Below are 25,257 nucleotides of genomic sequence, written 5' to 3' on the forward strand. Positions count from 1 at the left end.
ATAATAAAAATCAGAGCAGAAATAAATGAAATAGAGAACAGAAAAACTATAGAAAAAATCAATAAAACAAGGAGCTGGTTCTTTGAAAAGATCAACAAAATTGACAAACCCTTGGCAAGACTCACCAAGGAAAAAAGACACAGGACTCAAATAAATAAAATCCAAAATGAAAGAGGAGAGATCACCACAGACATCATAGATATACAAAGAATTATTGTAGAATACTATGAAAAATTATATGCCACCAAATACAACAATCTAGAAGAAATGGATAAATTCCTAGAACAATACAACCTTCCTAGACTGAGTCATGAAGAAGCAGAAAGCCTAAACAGACCAATCAGCAGGGAGGAAATAGAAAAAACTATTAAAAATCTCCCCAAAAATAAAAGTCCAGGCCCAGACGGTTATACTAGTGAATTCTATCAAACATTCAAAGAAGACTTGGTTCCTATTCTACTCAAAGTCTTCCAAAAAATTGAAGAAGAAGCAATACTTCCAAACACATTTTATGAGGCCAACATAACCCTCATACCAAAACCTGGCAAGGATGGCACAAAGAAAGAAAACTACAGACCAATATCTCTAATGAATACAGATGCTAAAATACTAAACAAAATACTGGCAAACCGAATACAACAACATATTAAAAAAATAATACATCATGATCAAGTGGGATTCATCCCAGAATCTCAAGGATGGTTCAACATACGCAAAACGGTTAACGTAATACACCATATCAACAAAACAAAGAACAAAAACCACATGATCTTATCAATAGATGCAGAAAAGGCTTTTGATAAAATACAACACAATTTTATGTTTAAGACTCTCAACAAAATGGGTATAGAAGGAAAATATCTCAACATGATAAAGGCCATATATGATAAACCATCAGCCAACATCCTATTAAACGGCATAAAACTGAGGACTTTCTACCTTAAATCAGGAACAAGACAGGGTTGTCCACTCTCTCCACTCTTATTCAACGTGGTGCTAGAAGTTCTGGCCAGAGCAATCAGACAAGACAAAGAAATAAAAGGCATCCATATCGGAAAAGAAGAAGTAAAGCTATCACTTTTTGCTGATGATATGATCCTATACATCGAAAACCCGAAGGACTCCACAAAAAGATTATTAGAAACAATAAACCAATACAGTAAGGTCGCAGGATACAAAATTAACATACAAAAGTCCATAGCCTTTCTATATGCCAACAATGAAATATTAGAAAACGAACTCAAAAAAATAATCCCCTTCACGATTGCAACAAAAAAAATAAAATACCTAGGAATAAACATAACAAAGAACGTAAAGGACCTATATAATGAAAATTACAAAGCATTGTTAAGGGAAATCGAAAAAGATACAATGAGATGGAAAAATATTCCTTGTTCTTGGATAGGAAGAATAAATATAATCAAAATGGCCATATTACCCAAAGCAATATACAAATTTAATGCAATTCCCATCAAAATCCCTATGAGGTTTTTTAAAGAAATGGAACAAAAAATCATCATATTTATATGGAACTATAAAAAACCCCGAATAGCCAAAACAATCCTAAGGAAAAAGAATGAAGCTGGGGGCATTACAATACCTGACTTTAAACTATATTATAGGGCCACGATAATCAAAACAGCATGGTATTGGCAAAAAAATAGACACTCAGACCAATGGAACAGAATAGAAAGCCCAGAAATAAAACCACATATATATGGTCAAATAATCTTTGATAAAGGGGCCAACAACACACAATGGAGAAAAGAAAGCCTCTTCAACAAATGGTGTTGGGAAAACTGGAAAGCCACATGCAAAAGAATGAAACTCGACTACAGCCTGTCCCCGTGTACTAAAATTAATTCAAAATGGATCAAAGACCTAAATATAAGACCTGAAACAATAAAGTACATAGAAGAAGACATAGGTACTAAAATCATGGACCTGGGTTTTAAAGAACATTTTATGAACTTGACTCCAATGGCAAGAGAAGTGAAGGCAAAGATAAATGAATGGGACTACATCAGAATTAAAAGTTTTTGCTCAGCAAGAGAAACTGATATCAAAATAAACAGACAGCCAACTATATGGGAACTGATATTTTCAAACGACAGCTCAGATAAGGGCCTAATATCCAAAATTTACAAAGAACTCATAAAACTCAACAACAAACAAACAAGCAATCCAATAAAAAAATGGGAAGAGGACATGAACAGACACTTCTCCCAGGAAGAGATACAAATGGCCAACAGATATATGAAAAGATGCTCAGCTTCATTAGTTATTAGAGAAATGCAAATCAAAACTACAATGAGATACCACCTCACCCCTGTTAGATTAGCTATTATCAACAAGACGGGTAATAGCAAATGTTGGAGAGGCTGTGGAGAAAAAGGAACCCTCATTCACTGTTGGTGGGACTGTAAAGTAGTACAACCATTATGGAGGAAAGTATGGTGGTTCCTCAAAAAACTGCAAATAGAACTACCTTATGACCCAGCAATCCCTCTACTGGGTATATACCCCAAAACCTCAGAAACATTGATACGTGAAGACACATGTAGCCCCATGTTCATTGCAGCACTGTTCACAGTGGCCAAGACATGGAAACAACCAAAAAGCCCTTCAATAGAAGACTGGATAAAGAAGATGTGGCACATATACACTATGGAATACTACTCAGCCATAAGAAATGATGACATCAGATCATTTACAGCAAAATGGTGGGATCTTGATAACATTATAAGGAGTGAAATAAGCAAATCAGAAAAAAACAAGAACTACATGATTCCATACATTGGTGGAACATAAAAATGAGACTAAGAGACATGGACAAGAGTGTGGTGGTTACCAAGGGTGGGGGGGGAGGGAGGACATGGGAGGGAGGGAGGGATAGAGTTAGGGGGAGGGGGAGGGGCACAGAGAACTAGATAGAGGGTGACGGAGGACAATCTGACTTTGGGTGAGGGGTTTGCAACATAATTTGATGACAAAATAACCTAGACATGTTTTCTTTGAATATATGTACCCTGATTTATTAATGTCATCCCATTACCATTAATAAAAATTTATTTAAAAAAATAATAATAATCATTTAAAAAAAAAAAAAAAAAAGAAATCTATGGAAATAAAGTAAGAGTAACTAATCATACTTTAACATAAATGAGACCTAAAGAGATAGGATACAGGAGCCAAGTTACATAACTCTAATTCAGTACAAAGAAGATTCTTTTGAAGCATATACCCTTTATTAGAGGAAATAATGAATGTATATCATTAAAATACAAAGTAAGAGTGATTGTCTTTATAAGACAGAGCATATATCCTTTGGGAATTCAGAGGAAGGGAAGGACGAGAAGCAAGCAAAAAGATCAAGAAATACTAGAACTTGAAGGAAGTGGCACTAAAGAGTTAGAGCTGTAAAGGAAACACTGAGTTGAAGAAGGAAATGGCAGAGAGAAAAAAGGAATATAATCTGGCTCCTATAAGCAAGAAAATCTATGTCAGATAAACAACTTATTAGCAGCCATGGAGAGGCAGCAGACATATCCAACAGGTGGTTATCAATGGTGCTGAATAAAATGAATGGATGAATCTTGAAAGAGGTCTTATTTGTTTTAGTACCTAAAATTGCAGTTTATTGGACTTTATAGATTTAAAACTTTTTATTTTTAATATTTTTAAAAATTTATTTTAGAGAGAGAATAAGGAAGGAAGGGGAGAAGAGAAGGGAAGGGGAGGTGAGAGGGAGAAAGAGATCATTTTGTTGTTCTATTTATTTATGCATTAATTGTTTGATTCTTGTACGTGCCCTGACTGGAGACTGAATCTGCAACCTTGGCATATGGGGATGATGCGCTAAGCAAATGAGCTACCATGCATAGGGCTAAGACTTAGCTTCCCAACCCAACACATAGTTAGCACATAATATAGTACGTGAGGTATACTTCTAATAATTTAAACTATCGTACTATTTAAGGATAACAAACTTTAAATCTAGCTACCTTACACATAACTAGTCTCTAAATCAGTGATAAAAAAAACAGAACCCTAACTACAAGTAAAATTTTCTAGTGGCCACATTTAAAAATTTTAAGAGACACTAATGAAATTAATTTTATATTTTCTTTAACCCAATATATCCCCAAATAGTCTCATTTCAATATGTAATCAATACTGAATTATTTTACATTTTGGGAGCACAGGGTCTTCGAAATCTAGAATGTATCGTACTTACTCTTGTGGCACATCTTTATTCTGACATATTTCAAGTTCTTACAAACCTCTGTGCCAAGTAATGGGACCTGCACTGCACCGCACAGTTCTAGCCACAGCACGTCAGTATTGGAGGCCTGAGGTATTTGGTATATACTAATTATTTGGTGCCAATGCAGGACCAGACTTTATTTACACTGAGCTGCACTAAACACTCTTTGCATTTGTTAACATGGTCCACACTAAGGAGAGCAATGACAAAAGTGCTAAAAGTCTCTACTAAATGTGTTACCAGGTGGAAAAACTGGATAGTTAGTAACTACCAGTGATGTACAGCTGCCTTTCTACACCAGGTTTCCACCACCTCCTGCAAAGTGTTTGTACTGTTTGTTTTCTTTGTGTCTATCTACTTTACCAAGTTGTTACATTTTAGCCCTGCTGTGCACAAATATCTATCCTGGGAGGAGGGAGGCAAGAGGAAAAAAGCCCAAGGGCTATTTTTTCTATTCATCACCTCCTACCAGCATGACCAGATCTCTAACATCACATACCTTCACTTTCCCTCACTTCTGTAATTCTGCCCTTCACCCATTCATCATATACAATCAAATGTGTATTGTCAATACTACTAAATACTAAACTCCAGGGGATAGATTACAGCACCTGTTCAATTTCTATAATATAAAATAAAACTTTTATAAGAAGCACATTTTACTATTGTGAGCAAACATTTACAAAATACAAAATACTGTTTGATATGAATATACATTAAGGCAGTATGAACTGTCTCCAATTTATTATTACATTCTTTCAACAATCTTCTTTACTACAGACTGGCATAGTACTGGCCCAGAGGCCAAATCCAGCCTTCTGCCCGTTTTTTCAGTTTTACTGGAACACAACCACACCCATACCCTTAGGTATTGTCTGTGACTGATATCTCCCATAATCTGAGAGTTGAGTAGGTGTAACAGACACCCTATGGCCTACAAAGCCTACAATATTGATTATATGGCCCTTTAGGAAAAGTTTGATAACCTGTGCTTGTTACCATTATTTCAAGGAAATATTGCTTCCGATTTACCAGGTCAACTGATGGTAAGTACACACTTCTAATATATAATCAACCAACTCTCTGGGGAACAAACTCAGGAACAAAGGGCAACAAAATTATTAACTTGCTGGGTATTTGAAAAACTAAAAACCCAGATGAGTAAGATTAAGAATGAAATGACAAAAACCAAATATAATTCAGAAAAGATAAATGCAGAGTGTATGCTATGTAAGGGCCAAAACTTAACCAGACAAGATAACAAAGATCCAGCACAATACTGCAGAAAAGATCTAAGGGACATAAACTCCACTGGTCACAAAATAATTAGTATAATTGAGAAATGCATCATAGGATAAAAACTAACATAGTTCCTGACTTAAACAGCACATGGTGCCTGACCATGCAGTGGCACAGTGGATAGAGCGTTGACCTGAGACGCTGACATCCCAGGTTCAAAACCCTGAGGTTGCTGGCTTGAGCGTGGGACCATAGACATGACCCTATGGTCTCTGAGCTCAAAGGTCACTGGCTTGAGCAAGGGGTCACTGGCTTGGCTGGAGCCCCCCCCCCCCATTAAGGCACGGATGAGAAAACAATCAGTGAACTAAAGTGACACTACAAGTTGATGCGTCTCATCTCTCTTTCTTCCTGTCCCTGTCTCACACAAACAAACAAAAAAAGCATGTGTATATAGCAAGAAATGGAAAGTATGGCTTCTAAACTTAGAAAAGTAGTAATTGCTGGAGAACAGCAGCATTATTCTATCAATTTCCTTCACTGACAGGGTTACAAAAACAGACCAGGTGATCATAGGCATGACAGGTTTCGCCTGACTTATGTTACACAGTCTAGAGAAATACCAGCTGGATGAAAATTACATTTATTACATTTATTATAAACGGTCAGGGGGAAGGTTTGACTAATTAAAAATATAAAGTTTAGTTTTTAAAAAACTAATGAAATATTACTTTTGCACTTTATTTAGTAATATCAGACAGATTTAAAAATGACAACATACGAAGCAATCTCCTAATATCTGCAGATGACAGTAAGGTGAGGAAAAGCAATAAAGATTTTTTAAATTTAGAGACTAAACCTTAAGTAGAAATCAAGAAGTGAAAATTTATACTAAGTTATCAAATGTCCTAGCTTAACAATAATAAATGTGAACAAAGCAAATTTCAAGCAAACTGCAAATTCACATTTCTCTGCCTTTTTATATTGTTTTCTCTGCTTAAAAAGCATTCTTTTCTTGCCCTGGCCGGTTGGCTCAGCGGTAGAGTGTCGGCCTAGCGTGCGGAGGACCTGGGTTTGATTCCCGGCCAGGGCACACAGGAGAGCCGCCCATTTGCTTCTCCACTCCTCCGCCGCGCTTTCCTCTCTGTCTCTCTCTTCCCCTCCCGCAGCTGGGGCTCCATTGGAGCAAAGATGGCCCGGGCGCTGGGGATGGCTCTGTGGCCTCTGCCTCGGGCGCTAGAGTGGCTCTGGTCGCAACATGGCGACGCCCAGGATGGGCAGAGCATCGCCCCCTGGTGGGCAGAGCATCGCCCCTGGTGGGCGTGCTGGGTGGATCCCGGTCGGGTGCATGCGGGAGTCTGTCTGACTGTCTCTCCCTGTTTCCAGCTTCGGAAAAATAAAAAATAAAAATAAATAAAAAAGCATTCTTTTCTTTAGAGCATTCTTTGCCTAGAATGCCCTTTTTCCTCATTCTGTGTCTTGACAATTCTCTCAGGACCCAACTCGGATGTTATCTCCAATCTGGGGGTTTCCTCAACTCATAGCAGTTCCCAGCTCAATTTTCTATGCTCCAATCACACTGACTCCATAGCACATGTGATTTATGCCATTGTATTGCAGACATACATTCATTTCTCATTACAAGGACAAATTACCTCAGCATCTCCAAAAACTTTCCAAAGTATAATGTCAAGAATAAACAAATGTACTCTTACTGGCAGTCACTTATTTCTGTCTATTTAGACAGAGAAGGTAGACATATGAATGGAAAGGAGAAAGGAAAGTGTCTGAAAATCTGCTTTCCAACCTGTAGAATGTGAATCTGTGGAAGTTACACAACCTTATCGAACCTGGTTCCCCTTCTGTAAAATGAGACTAACAGCTTTCATGAACAATCAATTGAAAATTAAATAAGATATAATACTATCCCCAGCATACTATGTGCGCACTCAGTAAATACTGTCAATTTCTTATTGTACAGGTACCATATCTGCAGAGAGATCCTAGAAGAATACACAGGAGAATAACCAGTATGGTAAGGAAACAGTGTCAGAGGAACACATAAAAGACTTCAGAATCTTTGAAGAGAAAGTTTGGCACTGGAAAGGAGGATAGGAAGACAGGATTAATTGCAGAGGAACTATTAGGGAATATACAAAAATCCAATCTGGATGATCTAAGTATAAAATCCTGTCAACTGCTTAGTGGTAGACTGTTTGCAAAGAGGGTTGAAGGTGGCCTGACCAGGCAGTGGCGCAGTGGATAGAGCGTCAGACGGGAATGCAGAGGACCCAGGTTTGAGACCCTGAGGTCGCCAGCTTGAGCGCGGGCTCATCTGGCTTGAGCAAAAAGCTCACCAGCTTGAACCCAAGGTCGCTGGCTCCAGCAAGGGGTTACTCGGTCTGCTGAAGGCCCACAGTCAAGGCACATACGAGAAAGCAGTCAATGAACAACTAAGGTGCCGCAACAAAGAACTGATGCTTCTCATCTCTCTCCCTTCCTGCCTGTCTGTCCCTATCTGTCTCTCTCTCCATCTCTGTCACAAAAAACCCCACCAAACCCCAGGTTAGCTTTCTGAGGGTGAAAGATCACATGATGAGAAAAGCTATCCCAGTTTATTATCATCATCAATGCACAATTAGGTTGCTCCCATATCTTAATTTTTATTTATTTATTTACTTATTTATTTTACAGAGACAGAGAGAGAGAGTCAGAGAGAGGGACAGATAGGGACAGACAGACAGGAACAGAGAGGTGAGAAGCATCAATCATTAGTTTTTTTGTTGCGACACCTTAGTTGCTCATTGATTGCCCTCTTATATGTTCCTTGACCGTGGGCCTTCAGCAGACCGAGTAACCCCTTGCGTGAGCCAGCGACCTTGGGTCCAAGCTGATGAGCTTTGCTCAAACCAGACGAGCCCGCGCTCAAGCTGGGGACCTCGAGGTCTCAAACCTGGGTCCTTCCACATCCCAGTCCGATGCTCTACCCACTGCGCCACTACCTGGTCAGGCTGCTCCCATATCTTGGTTACTGTAAATAATACTGCAATGAACACGGGATGCATACATCCTTTCAAATTAATGTTTTTCTTTTTGGCATAAATACCCAGAAGTGGAATTGCTGGATCATATGATAATTCTATTTTTTAACTTTTTTTAAAAAACTTTTTTTCTTTTATTTTTTCTTTACAAAGAGAGAATCAGAGAGAGGAATAGACAGGGACAGACAGACAGGAACGGAGTGATGAGAAGCATCAATCATTAGTTTTTCGTTGCGCATTGCGACACCTTGGTTGTTCATTGATTGCTTTCTCATATGTGCCTTGACTGCGGGCCTTCAGCAGACCGAGTAACCCCTTGCTGGAGCCAGCGACCTTGGGTCCAAGCTGGTGAGCTTGTGCTCAAACCAGATGAGCCTGTGCTTAAGCTGCCGACCTTGGGGTCTCGAACCTGGGTCCTCGGCATCCCAGTTCGTCGCTGTACCCACTGCGCCACCGCCTGGTCAGGCTATTTTTTAATTTTTTTGAGGAGCCTCCATACTGTTGTTCATAGTACCAGTTGACATGCCCACTAGCAGTACACAAAGATTCTCTTTTCTCTACATCCTCACCAACACTTATTTCTTGTCTTTTTGAAAATAGCTATTGTAACAGGTGTTAGGTGATAATTATCATTGTTCTGATTTGCATTTCCCTGATGATTAAATGATGTAGAGCATTTCTTCATGGACCTGTTGGCCATCTGTATGTCTTCTTTGGAAAAATGTCTACTCAGGTCTTCTGCCCATTTTTAAATCAGATTGTATATATTTTTTTCTATTGAGTTGTAAGAGTTCTGTATATATTTTGTATATTAACCACTATCAGATAATGTGATTTGCAAATATTTTCTCCGATTTAATAAGTTGCCTTTTCATTTTGTTGGTTTCCTTTGCTATGCAGAAGCATTTTAGTTTGATGTAGTTGAATTGTTTATTCTTGCGTTTGTTATTTTTGCTTTTGATGTCAGATTTAAAAAATCATCACCAAGACTGATGTCAAGGAGCTCACCATCTATGTTTTCTTCTAGGAGTTTTATGGTTTCAGTTCTTACATTCAAGTCTTGAATCCACTTTGAGTTAAATTTTCTGTATATTGTAAAATAGTAGTCCAATTTCATTCTTTTATGCTCTGGCTGAGTAGCTCAGATGGTTAGCGCACTGTCCCAATATGCCAAGGCCCCAGTCAGAGCACATACAAGAGTCAACCAATGCCTGACCAGATGGTGGCGCAGTGGATAGAGCGTTGGACTGGGATGTGGAAGGACCCAGGTTTGAGACCCCGAGGTTGCCAGCTTGAGCGCGGGCTCATCTAGTTTGAACAAAGCTCACCAGCTTGGACCCAAGGTCGCTGGCTTGAGCAAAGGGTTACTCAGTCTGCTGAAGGCCCACAGTCAAGGCACATATGAGAAAGCAATCAATGAACAACTAAGGTGTCGCAACGCGCAACGAAAAACTAATGATTGATGCTGCTCATCTCTGCGTCCCTGTCTGTCTGTCCCTTTCTATCCCTCTCTCTGACTCTCTCTGTCTCTGTAAAAAAAAAAAAAGTCAACCAATGAATGCATAAATAAACGGAACAACAAATCAATGTTTCTGTCTCTCTCTCTCTCTCCCTTCTTCTGTTTCTAAAATCAATCAATCAATCAATCAAAGAAAGTCTTTTGCATTTTAGATTATGCATTTGTCTAAGGTTAGTATGCAAATTTTAACAAGTATTCTTAGAGAAAGCAGGTCAAACAAGAGTTAGCAATTAGTTCAAGAGCATGTAGTTCAAACAAACAATATAAAGGAATTTCTCCCTGGCCAGATAGCTCAGTTGGTTAGCACATCATTTTAATACGCAAAGGTTGAAGGTTCCATCCCCAGCCAGGGCACATACAGAAACTGACTGTGTTTCTGTCTCTCTCTCTCTCCCTTTTTCTCTAAAAATCAATAAATAATTTTTTTAAAAAAAATTTAAAGGAGTTTGTTTTACACAATCACTAATAATCCATTCTGGTCATAGTCCCTGTCTGAAAGAATTTAGGATACAAGAAAAGAGAAAATGTCAGGCAACAACTACAAGGCACTACAGTACAATAATAGCAGATGTTATACCAGATAAAACAGGGGGGTTGATCACTGCTGACTAGAAGGACAAAGGAGGAAGTGTTAGACTATAATACCAAATAAGATAAAGAAAGAAAACTATTTGGCAATTAAAAGGTCACTAGAAATCTCTAGTAACCAGACTTAGAGGCAAAAGTTACTTTGGATTGCATTGGGAAGTGACGTGAACAAGACTGGAGGGGTGGAAAATCTTTGAGACAGAAGTAGAAAAAGTTATATTCAAGAAATCAAAACCCTGGGCAAAGAGGTGAGCCTAGTGGTCCTCAGACAAATATAAAAGAAATTAAAGATAATGCCTTGAAGATTCAAACATTCACAAAAACCAATTGGTGATTTAATGAATGAGTGAAAACAGGTTTCCTTCATAGTTTCTCCAAGACTTGTGCCAAGGGTCAAATTACAATACTGTAGACCATCATATACTACCCACCATAAATATAGTTTTCGAAAAGATCTCTTTGTAATCATCTAAGAGAAAGATAAAGTAATCGGAAATTTAACACAATTAAATTTTACCAGTTTTGGCAATTCAAAGTCTTAACAATTAATAATACACCAGTAACTCTGCTTTGTTCAGGGTAAATGATTAAATATCTTTGCTCCCAAGAAAATTGCATCTCCTAAATAGCTGGTAATTTCACAAAACCCAAAAACATCAGCACAGAGGAAACAACAAAAAACTAGTTTGTTGGGTTTTTTTAATTTAATGTCATAAAGCTACAAAGGACACAATCCCTTAATAGTAGTGGAAGGTAGTAGATTTGGAATATTTCAGCATTTCAGAATTCTCTATGTAAGTCATCAAGAATCACAGAGTATGAAAAGTGTCATTAAAAAAAAGATAATATCGCCTGACCAGGTGGTGGCGCAGTGGATAGAGCATGGGACTGGGATGTGGAGGACCCAAGTTCAAGACCCCGAGGTTGCCAGCTTGAGCGCGGGCTCATCTGGTTTGAGCAAAGCTCACCAGCTTGGACCCAAAGTCCAAGGGGTCACTGGGTCTGCTGTAGCCTCCCAGTCAAGGCACATATGAGAAAGCTGATGTTTCTCATCTCTCTCCCTTCCTGTCTGTCTGTCCCTACCTATCCCTCTCTCTGACTCTCTCTCTGTCTCTGCCACACACACACACACAAAGACAATGTCCATGTTCAAGCTCCCTGATAAAGTGAGAAGATCCTCTTTAAAAAAATTGCTCATATCAAAAGAGAGAACAGGTTGAAATCTAAGCCCCTTTCCTTTTTGTTGGCACTCCTATGTACAATGTTTTTAAATTTAGAATTATCACCAAGGATTTTACTTAAAGAAATAAGGCATCATCCTTGTCAAGTTACCTAATCCAAATTCTCTTAAGTAGTTACAAGTAACAAAACAAGTCTGTACAGGAGCAGAGTAAGATGTGTACTTTGATTTAAAAATACTGTCTGCTGAAAAGCTTCTCTAGATCTAACATATAGTATTTATGTGTAATTCCAGTGAAGCTGAAGGAAAAAAAAAAAGCTTTCTTAAAAGCTCAAAGGAACTGACTTTTCTAACTTCATTACCTATTCATTTCTCAGACAGGTGCAGTGTGACTAAAGCCCTCCCCGGATCAAGCTCCCACTCAGAAAAGGTGCGTCCTACACACAATTTATCTGGTTACTGTAACACTTGGTTTCTAAGCCACAAAGGATTCCTTCTGAGTGGAGAGGATAAAGCATAAGAAAAGGAAGAATCGGGCTGTTTTAGTGATTGATCAATTCAGGTTCTCACTTGAACTGAGTTCTTCTCTAAAAACACCTCCTTGTTTGGTTTAACAGGACAAGGGATCTTTTGGGATAAACCAGGCGAAGGACTGAAAATTTAGGGGCTGAAACTACACGTGCGGCAGCTCCTGTTTCTTAGCAAAACAATAGCGAGTGGCACATGTCAGGCAACCCACATGCGCAAGGTTTTAAGGAAGAGACTGGCTGGAGTTGAACTTGTTTTAACCCCCTCCCCCAACCCCTTCGCAGCCCTCTGGACAGAGCCAAAGTGAAAACCTGGGGCTCCCAGGGCCCTACTCTCTACTCCTCCTCTTCCCCCCGCCCAGTCCTAACTTCTTCTTCACCCGGTCTCCCGGGGGCGGAGGCGCTGAGTCTCCCGGGGCCGGGAATTAGTCACCGAGAAGAGGCGGTGACAGAGCGCACGGCTCGCGTCGCACACTCCGAGGCCTAGCCGCACCGGACCGGAGGCCGCTGGCGGGCGGTCTTGTCCCAGTCCCCACGGCCTCCGGCGCGCCCCCTCCTTCCCCGACTCTCAACTCCGCTCCCTACCCTACCCTATGCCCTGCCCTACCCTAGCCTATCCTAAGCACCTCCGTGTCAGGCTCCACTCCAGTCCGCGGAAACGACGCCCAGCCGGCCGTTTCCTGCCCCCGGGGGCGGGATTCCCTCTCCGGGCCGGGGGACCGCAACCCCGTGCCACTGACCCGAGCGGGGATCCCCTCGGCTGTCGGGCGGGGATCCCGGAACTGGCCCCGGAGTGCGCGTGTGGCCGCGGCGGGGAGGGGCAAGGCGGGGAGTTTCCGCCATCGCCAGCCGGTAGCAGCCGCGGCTAGCAACAGACTTCACGGTCACTCGGGGACCCCAGCCCCCTCGGCTCCCGCCCGCTCCCCACACCGCGCCGGGCCGCCCCGGGGGGTGCCTACGAAGTCACCGGTTGGGTTCGGGGCCCAGAGAAGCGTGGGCCCGCGGCCACCAGGAACTTTGAGGTCGCCCCGCCAGAAGCCTAGGGCGAGGAAAGGGAGAGAGACAAAAGAACGCCGGGGGGAGCCCTCCTCTCCGCTGCCTCGCACCCCCGCGACAGCGCGGTCCTTACTCGTAGTGGCGGAAGATCTCGTTGGTGACTTTACAGTAGAAAACTTCCTCGTCGGGCCGCAGATCCGCGGGCGGCTTCTGTCTCACAAACGGCTTTCGGTGTAGCAGCGGCATCTCCCGTCCGCCGCGGGCTCACCCCGACGCTGGCCGCCGCGTCGCTCGCTTCCCTATCAGAATTGGAGGGAAAGGAAAGCCGGTAAGGTGGGGAGCGCTCGGCGGCGTCATGGGCCAGTCCACGCGCCGGGGAAGCTCGACTGCCTTTTGTGTGACTGACGAGCCGCGGCTGCCACCCGAGCCCAGGTCGCGCCTGTCGCTGCTCGGGTCTTGAGCAAGCGGAGCTGCGCTCCCCGCGCGCCCCACCTCCGCACGCCGGTTTGCCGGCTCACAATGGGCGGCCGCCCCGCCGCAGGCGGGCGGTGCGGGAGCGGCGGTCCCCTCCCCCCGCGCCGGCTCCTAGCCGCCGCCGCCGCCGCCGCCGAGGGCTCACAACGTGCTCGGCGCGTCACCGGCCGGCCGGACGCCGCCCGGGGGGCTGGCTGCTGGGGGACCCCGGCGCCCCTCCGCTTTGTTTCCCGGCTCGCCTCCGCTTCCCGGCCAGCGCCAGCTGGCTCCCGGGCGACCGCACGGAGCCCCTCACCTGCGAGCACGCCGACTGCCACTTCTTTACCTTCTCAACTACCCAGACTGCGAAGGGAGGCTCTGTCTTCCTGGGGGGTCGCCTCTCGCCGGCCCCGCCGCGACGCCGGCCGCCGCGTCTCTAGCTGGCACGGCCTGGCTCTGCGCGGGGGATCGCGTCCCACCGCCACTTCCCCGCCTCTCCGAGCTCTTGGGAAGTTTCTGATCTACTTTCTGCTAAGAAGGAGGAAGAGCTGTTGGGAGGAGCTTTTCACTTCTCGCTTCTACCTTTTTATTGGCTACTCGATGACTTTTACAGCTTGTCACTGATACAGGAAGAGACGGCGGAAAGCCTGGGAGAGCTACGTTATTAATTAATGGAGCAACCCCTTGTGAAGAATCAGAAGCACCCTCCATGTTTGAGATTAACAGCCCAAAGATCTAGGGAAGGCGCTCGGGTTTCATAAACTCATGGCTAACAAAGTAAAGCCTTCGACGTCAAGTCTGGCACCAGTACTTACTACACGATGGAAAAAGGATTACAATTAAGATTTAACTTGTATTTTAAATATGAGATGAGGAATAAGTAATAAAAAGTATTTTGATATTTTCTTCAAAATTAGAATTCTCATGTGTAAAACAAAATTTTGCTTGTGTAAACGTCTATCTTGAAAATGAAATACCTTTCTTGACTGCAGTTCTCTTTAATAGAGATGGCAATTCAAAGATTTAGCAGAGGAAAAGGCCAAAAAAGTATGTTAGAAAATGTCATCATGCCAATTAGACCCCCAAATAATTAAAACTAAAAAAATACACCTTTAAAAAGTAATATCTAGATGTATGAGGCCCCGGGTTCGGTCCCTGGCATCTCTACCAAAAAAAAGAAAAAAGAAAAAGAAAAAAAAAAAGTAATATCTAGAATGTGCCGTTAAAATGTTTTGCAAATGATCAATATTTGATTTAATCACTCAGAATTTTAAAGATTATGGGTTTACTAGTGAAATTTCCCCAAAAGCAACTTTTCCATAGCTATAATTGAAATGAATTTTCTTTTTTCTTTTTTTTACTTGTGAAATGAATTTTAATGCACATAACACGTGACTTTTGAATTAAAAAGAATTTTCGACTACAAATAACTGCAAGTGTTAGCCAGCTTTGTTTTGAATGGTCTTTTTGCTACTTCCATACAGTTGCTTATTTGCAGACTAACATGAGCATGTAAAAGATAAGTTTGAAGAACAGTTATTCAACAAAGGATGTAACATTACCAAGACTATGAAATGGTCATTGTTATATAAACAATATGGGACCATCTCTGTATCTTCTAATGAAGTGCACGTGAACTTTGGAGCTGAAAATGTAAGGAATCTATCTAAATCTCAAGAGTTACCATTTTTTAACTTCTTTCAAGAGTCCCCAAAGGTAGACTCAAAAGAAGGGGGACGCCCTGGCCAGTTGGCTCAGTGGTAGAGCGTCGGCCTGGCATGCAGGAGTCCTGGGTTTGATTCCCGGCCAGGGCACACAGGAGAAGCGCCCATCTGCTTCTCCACCCCTCCCCCTCTCCTTCCTCTCTGCCTCTCTCTTCCCCTCCCACAGCCAAGGCTCCATTGGAGCAAAGTTGCCCGGGCGCTGAGGATGGCTCTATGGCCTCTGCCTCAGGCGCTAGAATGGCTCTGGATGCAACAGAGCAATGCCCCAGATGGGCAGAGCGTTGCCCCCTGGTGGGCGTGCCGGGTGGATCCCCGTCAGGTGCATGCGGGAGTCTGTCTGACTGCCCCCCCCCCGTTTCCAACTTCAGAAAAATACAAAAAATAAATAAATTAATTAATTAAAAAAAAGAAGGGGGACAAGGAGGATGGATAATTTTCAACCACTATTAAAACATTCTCACAATTCAAAATCCCAGCTTAACTATTAAGCTAAAACCATGAAATTTTCTCTGAATATATTGTACTTATATATCTTAGGTTTCAACTACATATTTGATAAGCTGTTAATTTTGTTAAACCCATGATAAAAAATAATGTTTATTTTATTTTATTAAATACAAAATTTTAAACAATTGGATTTTTATGCTAACGAAATTGAAATTTTATTCTAGTTCATCAAAATACTCTCATATTCAATTTCCCTACTACTATACTCAAATTTGAATACTATCATAATTAAATTCTGAGTCACATATTTAAGATTTATTTTAATTATTTATGATATTTAATAAATGATGTACGTGGTTCATTGTTGATGCAGAATTATGTAAGTTTAGTAAATTATAACATATTAGAAAAACTTAGTTTTGAAGTGTTTATAATACTTGACCAAATTGATAGCATACCTAAGCTACCTCAGAATAACACTTCTCTGTAAGTTATCCTACACATTTACTACTAAAATCTTACCTAATACATTATTTTTTATTTTGGTATCATGATTACTTCCTTGCTTTATGAATTACTACTTCTAGGCTTTTAAGAATGACAAGCTCCTTGCTCTGTTCAGAAAGTAAAGGACACTGTTGTGAAACTGGACTTTGTTACAGGACAGTGTAAAAAAGTTTGAGATATTATAGCACAAACTATAAAAGGTACAGTATCACAAAAAAAGAGAAGAAATAAAATAAGTTTTAACAAATTAATTCAATTAAACATATGCTAGGCTCCCCTTATGTGCAAAGATACTGTACTAGCTCATGTAAGGAATAAATGTATCCTGGCCTCAAAAAATGTACACTCTCATAAGGATGAGATCATGTAAAGACAACAAATACAGGAATTGTGTGAGACCTAATGATCATGAGTAATAGAATGCAAAAAGAAATGTAGAAAGGATTAAAAAAATATACAGAAGGGGAGCCCGGAATTGGTCCTAAATGATACAGGGCATGATTTGAAGAGCAACAGAAAGCTCATGTTCCAACATATCCTGGCCAGTCTTAAGATGCAACCCTCACCCTCCATTAGCCCTCTAAATGAAGACACCTTTGGCCCCTGATTAATTGTAAAATGTATATATGCTAGTTAGGCAGGACATGTATTAATCTAGTATCATCAAGACAGTTTAATATTTGAGAAAGTCTACTGCCATACATAGCTAAAGACAAAACAAGACTAGGAAATATATATTTTTAAAGCTTGAGCTAGAATACTTTTCCTGTGTACTATTGACTGAGTAAGAAAGACTTTACTTGGGGGACTTGGTTAGACAGCTGAAAGAAACCTTTATGAACTCTTAATTTTCTCATTTTGCAGCTGAGGAAACAAGCTCGGGAACTTGAATGCTGGTCTCCTGACTCTTTTTGTCCAGTTTCTCTAGACCATATTGCTCTTCCTCTGGATTCAGTAATGTCTACTTTTCTTATATATCCTACTCACACTGTATCTATAAATGAGCTAAATACCATTCCAAATCCTTCCTAAACTGCTAAAATATATAAGGGGATAAGATATACTACTCATAATCAGAAATAATTAATTTTTTTAATTAATTATTTTTATTTATTTTTAAAATATTTTATTTATTGATTTTTAGAGAGAGAGAGAGAGAGAGAAGGGGGAGGAGCAGGAAGCATCAACTCCCATATGTGCCTTGACCAGGAAAGCCCAAGGTTTCGAACCAGCAACCTCAGTGTTCCAGGTCGACGCTTTATCCCACTGCGCCACCACAGGTCAGGCAGAAATAATTAATTTTTGAGAATTATCCAGGAAAGCAAAGGGGTAGTAAGAATCTTAAATTCTTCAGTTAACACATCTAACAAATACAAACACTTCATGTCCTTACCTCTAAGTAGCAGTTATAAAAGTATTCATTAAGTTTAGAGTAAAACTGCCTTAAGCTCTTCTGGAAAAGATTTTGTACACACACACACGCGTGCACAGAATATCTTCAACTTTGTAAGTTTCTTGATATCTCTGATACCTGTCTCAACTCTTCTATGTTCTCTTTTTCATATCTCCCTAATTCTTGGCATTTTACTATAAAAGAATTCTATATATTTTGTTGTTGGTGTTTTTTTTATTTTAGAAACAATGTATATGTTTTCCTTCATACCTGAAAATCACTGGCCTAGTATCCTGATAATGATACTAGATCTTAGCTACCCAAAAATATCACCAAAGGGGTTTTTGAAAAGTACTAATGTCTGGGCCATGCCCTTGACCAATTAAAACAGTCTCTGGGGCAGGGAACCAGGCATTTGGAAGTTAAAATTCAACTCAGGTGATTCTAACATACTGCCATGGTTGAGAACTGCTATGCTTAGAGGAGATTGGATTATTAATGCTGAAGTGGTAATGTTAGCAAATTTGGAATGCTTTTTAAAATTCAAACTTTTGTGACTAAAGTTATGAATTATGGGGTGGTAGTAGGGTTTGAAAGAACAGTCTATTGTCATCATCATTATTACAGTAATATTTTACATTTAATGAATACTCCCAGCCTATGAAGCATTATGCTAAGGGCTTTAAATGAATCATCTCATGCAAGTCTCACAACAAAGTAAGTATTATTTATTATTTTCATTTTACAGATGAAGCCATTGAGGCTCAGAGAGGTTAATTAGGTAGCATGCCAAGGTCATACAGCCCAGAAGCAGAAAGCTCAAATTATCAACTTCAGAGTCCAAGATCCTTATTACTATTATATATTTCCATGGGATGATATGCTAATATAGCTCAGATATAAGCTGAAACAGGGAACTTTATCCTATGCACTAAACAATTTAGAATTTGTAATGCTTATGTTTGTTCAACAACAACAATAATGAAAAAAACCAAAGAGTGTTTGTTAATCATAAAGGTACTACAGGAAACCATGAAGAATTTAAATAATCATCTTAGAGTTGCTAAAAGTCTAAGTATAACACAGTCTACAAATTTGGAAGAGAAATATCAAACTAGGGAAAAATTATTTGAAACTCACTGACAAAGGGCTAATTTCCCTAATATATAAATAATGTCCACCCTGGGCAGTTGGCTCAGTGGTAGAGCATCGGACCGGTGTGTGGATATCTTGCATTTAATTCCTGGTCTGAGCACACAGGAGAAGCGACCATCTGCTTCTAAACCCCTCCTCCTCTCCAATCTCTCTCTCTCTCTCTCTCTCTCTCTCTCTTTCTTCCCCTACCACAGCCATGGCTCAATTGGTTAGAGCACATCAGCCCTTGTGCTGAGGACCTCTGCCTCAGGTGCTAAAAATAGCTCAGTTGTGAATATGGCCCCAGATGGGCAAAGCATTGGTTTAGACAGAGTTGCTGGGTGGATTCCAGTCGGAGCACATTCAGGAGTTTGTCTCTCTATCTCCGCTCCTTTCACTTGGAAAAAGAAAACAAATCCTGGTTCTTATTATATAATAAATCACAATAACCCAAGAGAAAAAGAAATACAAATGGCTTTCAAAACATATTAAAAGATTCTTAACCTCACTCACAATAAGAGAAATACAAACTAAAACTACAGTGAGATGACATTTTTCATCCTTCAGATTTACAAAGATCATCATCACACTATATGTTGCCTAAGTCTGGAGAAACAGGCACAACCTCTACAAAGGACAAATTGACAATATTCATCCAAAATTTACAAATGCACACAGAAGTTCAATCTCTAGAAAATATCTTACAAATATATTTGAATATAAGACTCTTTACTTTGGAATAGCATAATTTTAAAATTAATGGAAATGTTCATAATTAAGTAAATTATGTATGTCAATACAGTGAAATAGTATGAAGACATAAAACAGAATGAGGAGCCCTGGGCTGTAGGCTCAGCGGTAGAGCATTGGCCTGATGGGTGGAAGTCCCGGGTTTGATTCCCTGTCAGGGCACACAGGAGAAGCGCTCATCTGCTTCTCCATCCTTCCTCCTCTCCTTCCTCTCTATCTCTCTCTTCCCCTACTGCAGCCATGGCTCCACTGGAGCAAAGTTGGCCAGGGCACTGACCACAGCTCCATGGCCTCCGCCTCAGGCTCTATAATGGCTCCAGCTGCAGCAGAGCAACACCGCAGCCGGACAGAGCATCGCCTCCTGGTAGGCATGCTGGCTGGATCCCAGTTGGGGGCATGCGGGAATCTATCTGACTGCCTGCCTGCTTCTAACTTTGGAAACAAAAAAAGAATGAGGAAGTTAAAGAAATAAAAGCAAAATGTAGAAAAACATGTATTGGGTTTAATATATACATATTTGCTTGATACATAAAATGCATCTGAAAGGTTATACAGGAAAATAACACACTGGTTATTTCTGGGAAGAGTTGCTAGGGGACAGGGATGAAAGGGAGACTTTTCACTGTGAAAGGATGAATAAAAATTTTTAAGATACAGAGATTAGACAGTAAAGAGGTAGGTCAGGACAAATAGCTGATATAATAAAGTCATTCACTTCACAACTGGGAATAAGTTTAGAACTGCCAATAAAAAGTAAAAAAAAAGTCTGTGTTAAATATTTTACAGGGCCCTGGCCAGTTGGCTCAGTGTATTAGAGCATCGGCCTGGCATGCAGACATCCCGGGTTCGATCCCTGGTCAGGGCACACAAGAGAAGCAACCATCTGCTTTTCTTCCCCTCCCTCTCCCCCTTCTCTCCCTTTTCTCCTCCCATAGCTCCGGGTGCTGAGGATGGCTCAGCTGATTTGAGCATTGGCCCCAGACAGAGGTTGCCTGGTGGATCCTGGTCCAGGAGCATATGGGAGTCTATCTCACTATCTCCCCTACTTTCACTTAAATTTTTTTTTTTTTTTTTTAGTAACTTAGCATAGTGCCTTTTCCATGTCAGGAGTTTTTATTTTTTACAGAGACAGAGAGAGAGAGTCAGAGAGAGAGATAGACAGCGACAGGCAGACAGGAATGGAGAGATGAGAAGCATCAATCATTAGTTTTTCGTTCCGCATTGCGGCACCTTAGTTGTTCATTGATTGCCCCCTCATACATGCCTTGACCATAGGCCTTCAGCAGACCAAGTAACCCCTTGCTTGAGCCAGTGACCCTGGGTCCAAGCTGGTGAGCTTTTTTTTTTTCTCAAACCAGATGAGCCTGCACTCAAGCTGGCGACCTCGGGGTCTCGAACCTGAGTCCTCGGCATCCCAGTCCAATGCTCCATCCACTGCGCCACCACCTGGTCAGGCATTTTAAAAAAATTTTTATTGATTGATTTCTTTTAAGGTGAGAGGAGGGGAGATAGTGAGGCAGGCTCCTGCATGCACCCCAACTGGGATCCACCTGGCAACCCCATGTGAGGCCAAATCTTGAGTACCCAGCTATTTTTAGCACCTGAGGCTGTCACTGTCCAAAAGAGCTATCCTCGGTGCCCCCCGCCACGCTTGAACCAATTGAGCCACTAACTGCAGGAGAGGAAGAGAGAGTGAAGAGGAAGAGGGTGGGGAAGAGAAGCAGATAGTCCCTTCACCTAAGTGCCCTGACTGGGAATCAAACCTGGGATGTCCATACGCCAAGCCTATGCTCTATCCACTGAGCCACCAGCCAGGGCCTATTTATTTATTTTAGCAAAAGAAGAAGAGAAAGAGAGAGACAGGAACATCAATCTGTTCCTGTATGTGCCATGACTGGGATTGAACTGGCAACCTCTGAGCTTTGGGAAGATGTTCTACCCAACCTAGCTATCCAGCCCAGGCTACTTTCATCTTAACATGAAAATAGAATTTAGCTTACACATTTCTGAAAAATTCTCTATATTGTTTATGTTAATGATTAGTGATATACCAATTTACAGAACAAATCTTAGTAATGTTTAAATAGATGTATTATTGTTTTTCGAAATCTTTTTTTAAAATTAATTAATTAATTTTTTTACAGAGACAGAGTCAGCGAGAGGGATAGATAGGGACAGACAGACAGGAACGGAGAGAGATGAGAAGCATCAATCATTAGTTTTTCGTTGCGACACACCTTAGTTGTTCATTGATTGCATTCCCATATGTGCCTTGACGGTGGGGCTACATCAGACCGAGTAACCCCTTGCCTGAGCCAGCGACCTTGGGTGCAAGCTGGTGAGCCCTGCTCAAACCAGACAAGCCTGTGCTCAAGCCAGCTACCTCGGGGTCTCAAACCTGGGTCTTCTGCATCCCAGTCCGACGCTCCATCTACTGCACCACTGCCCAGTCAGGCAATGTATTATTGTTTTTAAAAACAAGGCATATAAAGAACAAGTGGAAGATTTTAAAATGTAAATCACAGGGTACTTTTTCTTATTTTTATCAACCATAAAACTAAATTTTAAGTTTTAGTGTAGTAAAATAGCTATCAGATAAAAGTTGTACTAATATTTGCCATCTCAGTTACTTAATAAATTTTGTTAATACTGGAGTATAAAATAGAATTCCTTTTTTACTTTCCCTTTACAGTTCTATCAGATATCATTTTATCTTGTTTGTTTGTTTATTTTGGTTGCTCTGACTGGGATCCAACTCACAACCTTTTTTTTTTTCAAACTATTCAATATAAGAGAAAGTTAATTTAGAAAGTCACAAAGGTAGAAGAAGTGAGCTGTAGAAGAAATGGGGTCAGGAAACAAGTTATTGAGATAAAAGAAGGGCCTTTGGAGTTTAGGAGTAAGAAAGGTAAAGGTAAAGTGCCTTGGGGAAGAAAGGGGGGAGGAGAAATGTGCTGGGCATGATGAAAAGAGGGAGCCCCACCTCACCGTCAGCCTTAGCATATCAGACTGACACTCCAACCAAGTGAGCCACCCATCTGGAGCCCATTTTAAATATTAGTATATAATTTTTTAAATCTTTAAAAAATATTTACTATAATCCCTGGAATATAGTAGACACTCAAACCCTATTATAAAAAAGTACCATGTCAGTTCATTTTTCTTATATTTTTTATATTTAATTTTTAATAATTAGGCTTTTTTTTTCATTACCAAGTTTGACACCAATAGCTAGCTCCATATTGCAATGCATGCATTCATAGACTAGCTGGCAATTATGGATGAAGAGATAGAATTAAGGCAGTTGAAATTCAGAACCCAGTTCTGGACATATTGCTGCTAAATTCTAATCTAAGAGTTCCTAGTGAAACATTGTAATGCTGCAGGTGTCTATAAAATAAAACATTTAGGGTTTTCTCTCTTTATTTCTGTTGCTATCAGCATACCCAGAAACCAGGTTTCATGCTATTACCCTATTTTCTCTAGTCCAAATGTTTAGGTCAAAACACCCATCTCTTATTTTCTTACACAACTAAAATTTATCTTTTCAACTAAAAAATGGATTAATTTCTCTCTAAGCAACCAGTAAACTGTTTCTCAATAACTTCTTAGCATTTAGACACTGCATACCTGGCATCTATGAACCAGTTTACCTACAAAAACGAGCATCTTGTCTATTTCAAGTTAAAAAACCAAATCTTCCAATACTAAACACCTTCCTTTTTCACATTTCAAACTTACTTCTTAAAATAAAGACCTTAACCTCAGTTCCAGTGTGGTAGGCAGAACAATAGCCCCCAAAGCTGTCCTTCCTCAGTCTTATTCTCAGAACCTGTGATATAATATCTTGTATGGCAAAGGAACTTGCAGATGTAATTAAGGTTAAGGGCCGTGAGATGGGGAGATTTGCCTGGATTATCCCTTGTTGGCCCAATCTAATCACTTGAGTCCTTAAAAGTAGAGAACCTTTCCTGGTATGGTCAGAGATAGATGGGATGACTGAAGCAAAGTTGGAGAGAAATGAGGGGTTGCTGGGTTGGAATGGAGCAACCAAGGAATGTGGAGGTCTCTAGAAAAAATCTGGAAGAGACCAGGGAACGGATTCTTCCCTAGAGGCCTCCAGAAAAGAACATAATCTTGTCTACACCTTTATTTTTGCCCTGTGAGACCTGTGTTGGACTTCTGACTTACCACTACATATCTGGTCCTTTGTTAGAGCAGCAACAGATAATTAATACATCCAGTTCCCAGTCAGAACATATTTTTAATCTTCAACTGATTTTCATGGCAATAGTGAAAGATACCTTTGAACCTTAGTTGAATGATTTCGCTCTTTCAAGCTCTTAGTAGCAACTCCTACTTCTAGAATTTTTGTCATAATTTATCCAGCTGCTACCCCTTCAAGTTGCAAAAATTCATCTGGTCATTTCAGAATGCATCATTACCTTAACCACATACAACCATAACATATGTACAGTCAAAATTAGCATGTAGCCTGACCTGTGGTGGCGCAGTGGATAAAGCGTCAACCTGGAAATGCTGAGGTTGCCGGTTCAAAACCCTGGGCTTGCCTGGTCAAAGCATATATAGGAGTTGATGCTTCTTGCTCTTCCCCCTTCTCTCTCTCTCTCCCCTCTCTATAATGAATAAATAAAATCTTAAAAAAATTAGCATGTATATGTGAGATGATTATAAATGGACAAAGACCCCCTTCCGTCATTAGAGTCTATCTCCTCAGAACTCCTTAGGGATCTTGCTCCATCAGTCAGTTTCCTTCTATCTAATATTAAGCTCCTTTACCACTGAGATCTCTGCCCTTGGGCTATAGTCTGGTGCAAATCTCTTTCATTATGGGGATAAAATTAAGTACAGTACAGGGCATCTTGTTGCTACCTCTTTATTTCTCAACCTTTCTATACTCCCCTAAAACTGCTTTCGATTTTGTCTCCCTAATGCTAACTCCCATAGACTCTCACCAGGGAAGAGTCTACCTTATTCACTCTGCTCCTTGACATCTTCTTCTACCTTAGCCTCTATGGCACACTCTCCCCTGGTTCTCCTCCTCCCCTCTGTGCTGTCCTGAGTCTCCTTGGCAACACCTCTTTCTCTATAATCTATTCCCTAAACCTTGTGGTTTCCCAGCTTTCTTCCATCCATTCTCTTCTCTTGTCACTCCTCAGGGAAGCCTTCTCTAAATCAGCATCTCCTGCCTAGTTAACTGTACCCATTCTCACTGGAATGTGAGCTCCTCCAGGGTCTTCTTGTTTCCTTAGGGACTCTACCACAGCTCCTTCAAGATTTTTGAGATGAAGAATGACTCATTAAACAAACATTTTATAAAGATTAATCTGGGTGTGGTATGTAAGACTGACTGGATTGGGTAGAGCCTGGAGGCAGGCAAATCAGTTGAGTTGAGAAGACATAGAAGTACAAGTATGGAATAACAACTACCTATATTGCCTTGGCAATGGGAAGGAAGAAAAGCCAGGAAA

General features: G+C 40.8%; 1 protein-coding gene across 3 annotated transcripts in view; it reads right to left on the minus strand.

Annotated features, from left to right (window-relative positions):
* The window catches only part of BAZ1A (bromodomain adjacent to zinc finger domain 1A), a 130,335-nt gene extending 114,721 nt beyond the window's left edge, over positions 1-15,614 (minus strand). The window contains exons 1-2 of one of the 3 annotated variants that reach the window (XM_066277713.1): positions 14,157-15,614; positions 13,491-13,656 (exon numbers count right to left, since the gene is read on the minus strand). In XM_066277713.1, coding sequence (XP_066133810.1) covers positions 13,491-13,603 — 113 coding nt within the window. In that variant the 5' untranslated portion in view covers positions 13,604-13,656; positions 14,157-15,614. Of the gene's footprint in view, positions 1-13,490; positions 13,657-14,126 lie in introns of those variants that run through there. The other 2 variants (XM_066277712.1, XM_066277711.1) reach the window with 2 other exon arrangements.
* Positions 15,615-25,257: the final 9,643 nt, after the last annotated feature.

This window comes from Saccopteryx bilineata, chromosome 4 (assembly GCF_036850765.1).
Source record: "Saccopteryx bilineata isolate mSacBil1 chromosome 4, mSacBil1_pri_phased_curated, whole genome shotgun sequence".
NCBI classification, from domain to species: Eukaryota; Metazoa; Chordata; class Mammalia; order Chiroptera; family Emballonuridae; genus Saccopteryx; species Saccopteryx bilineata.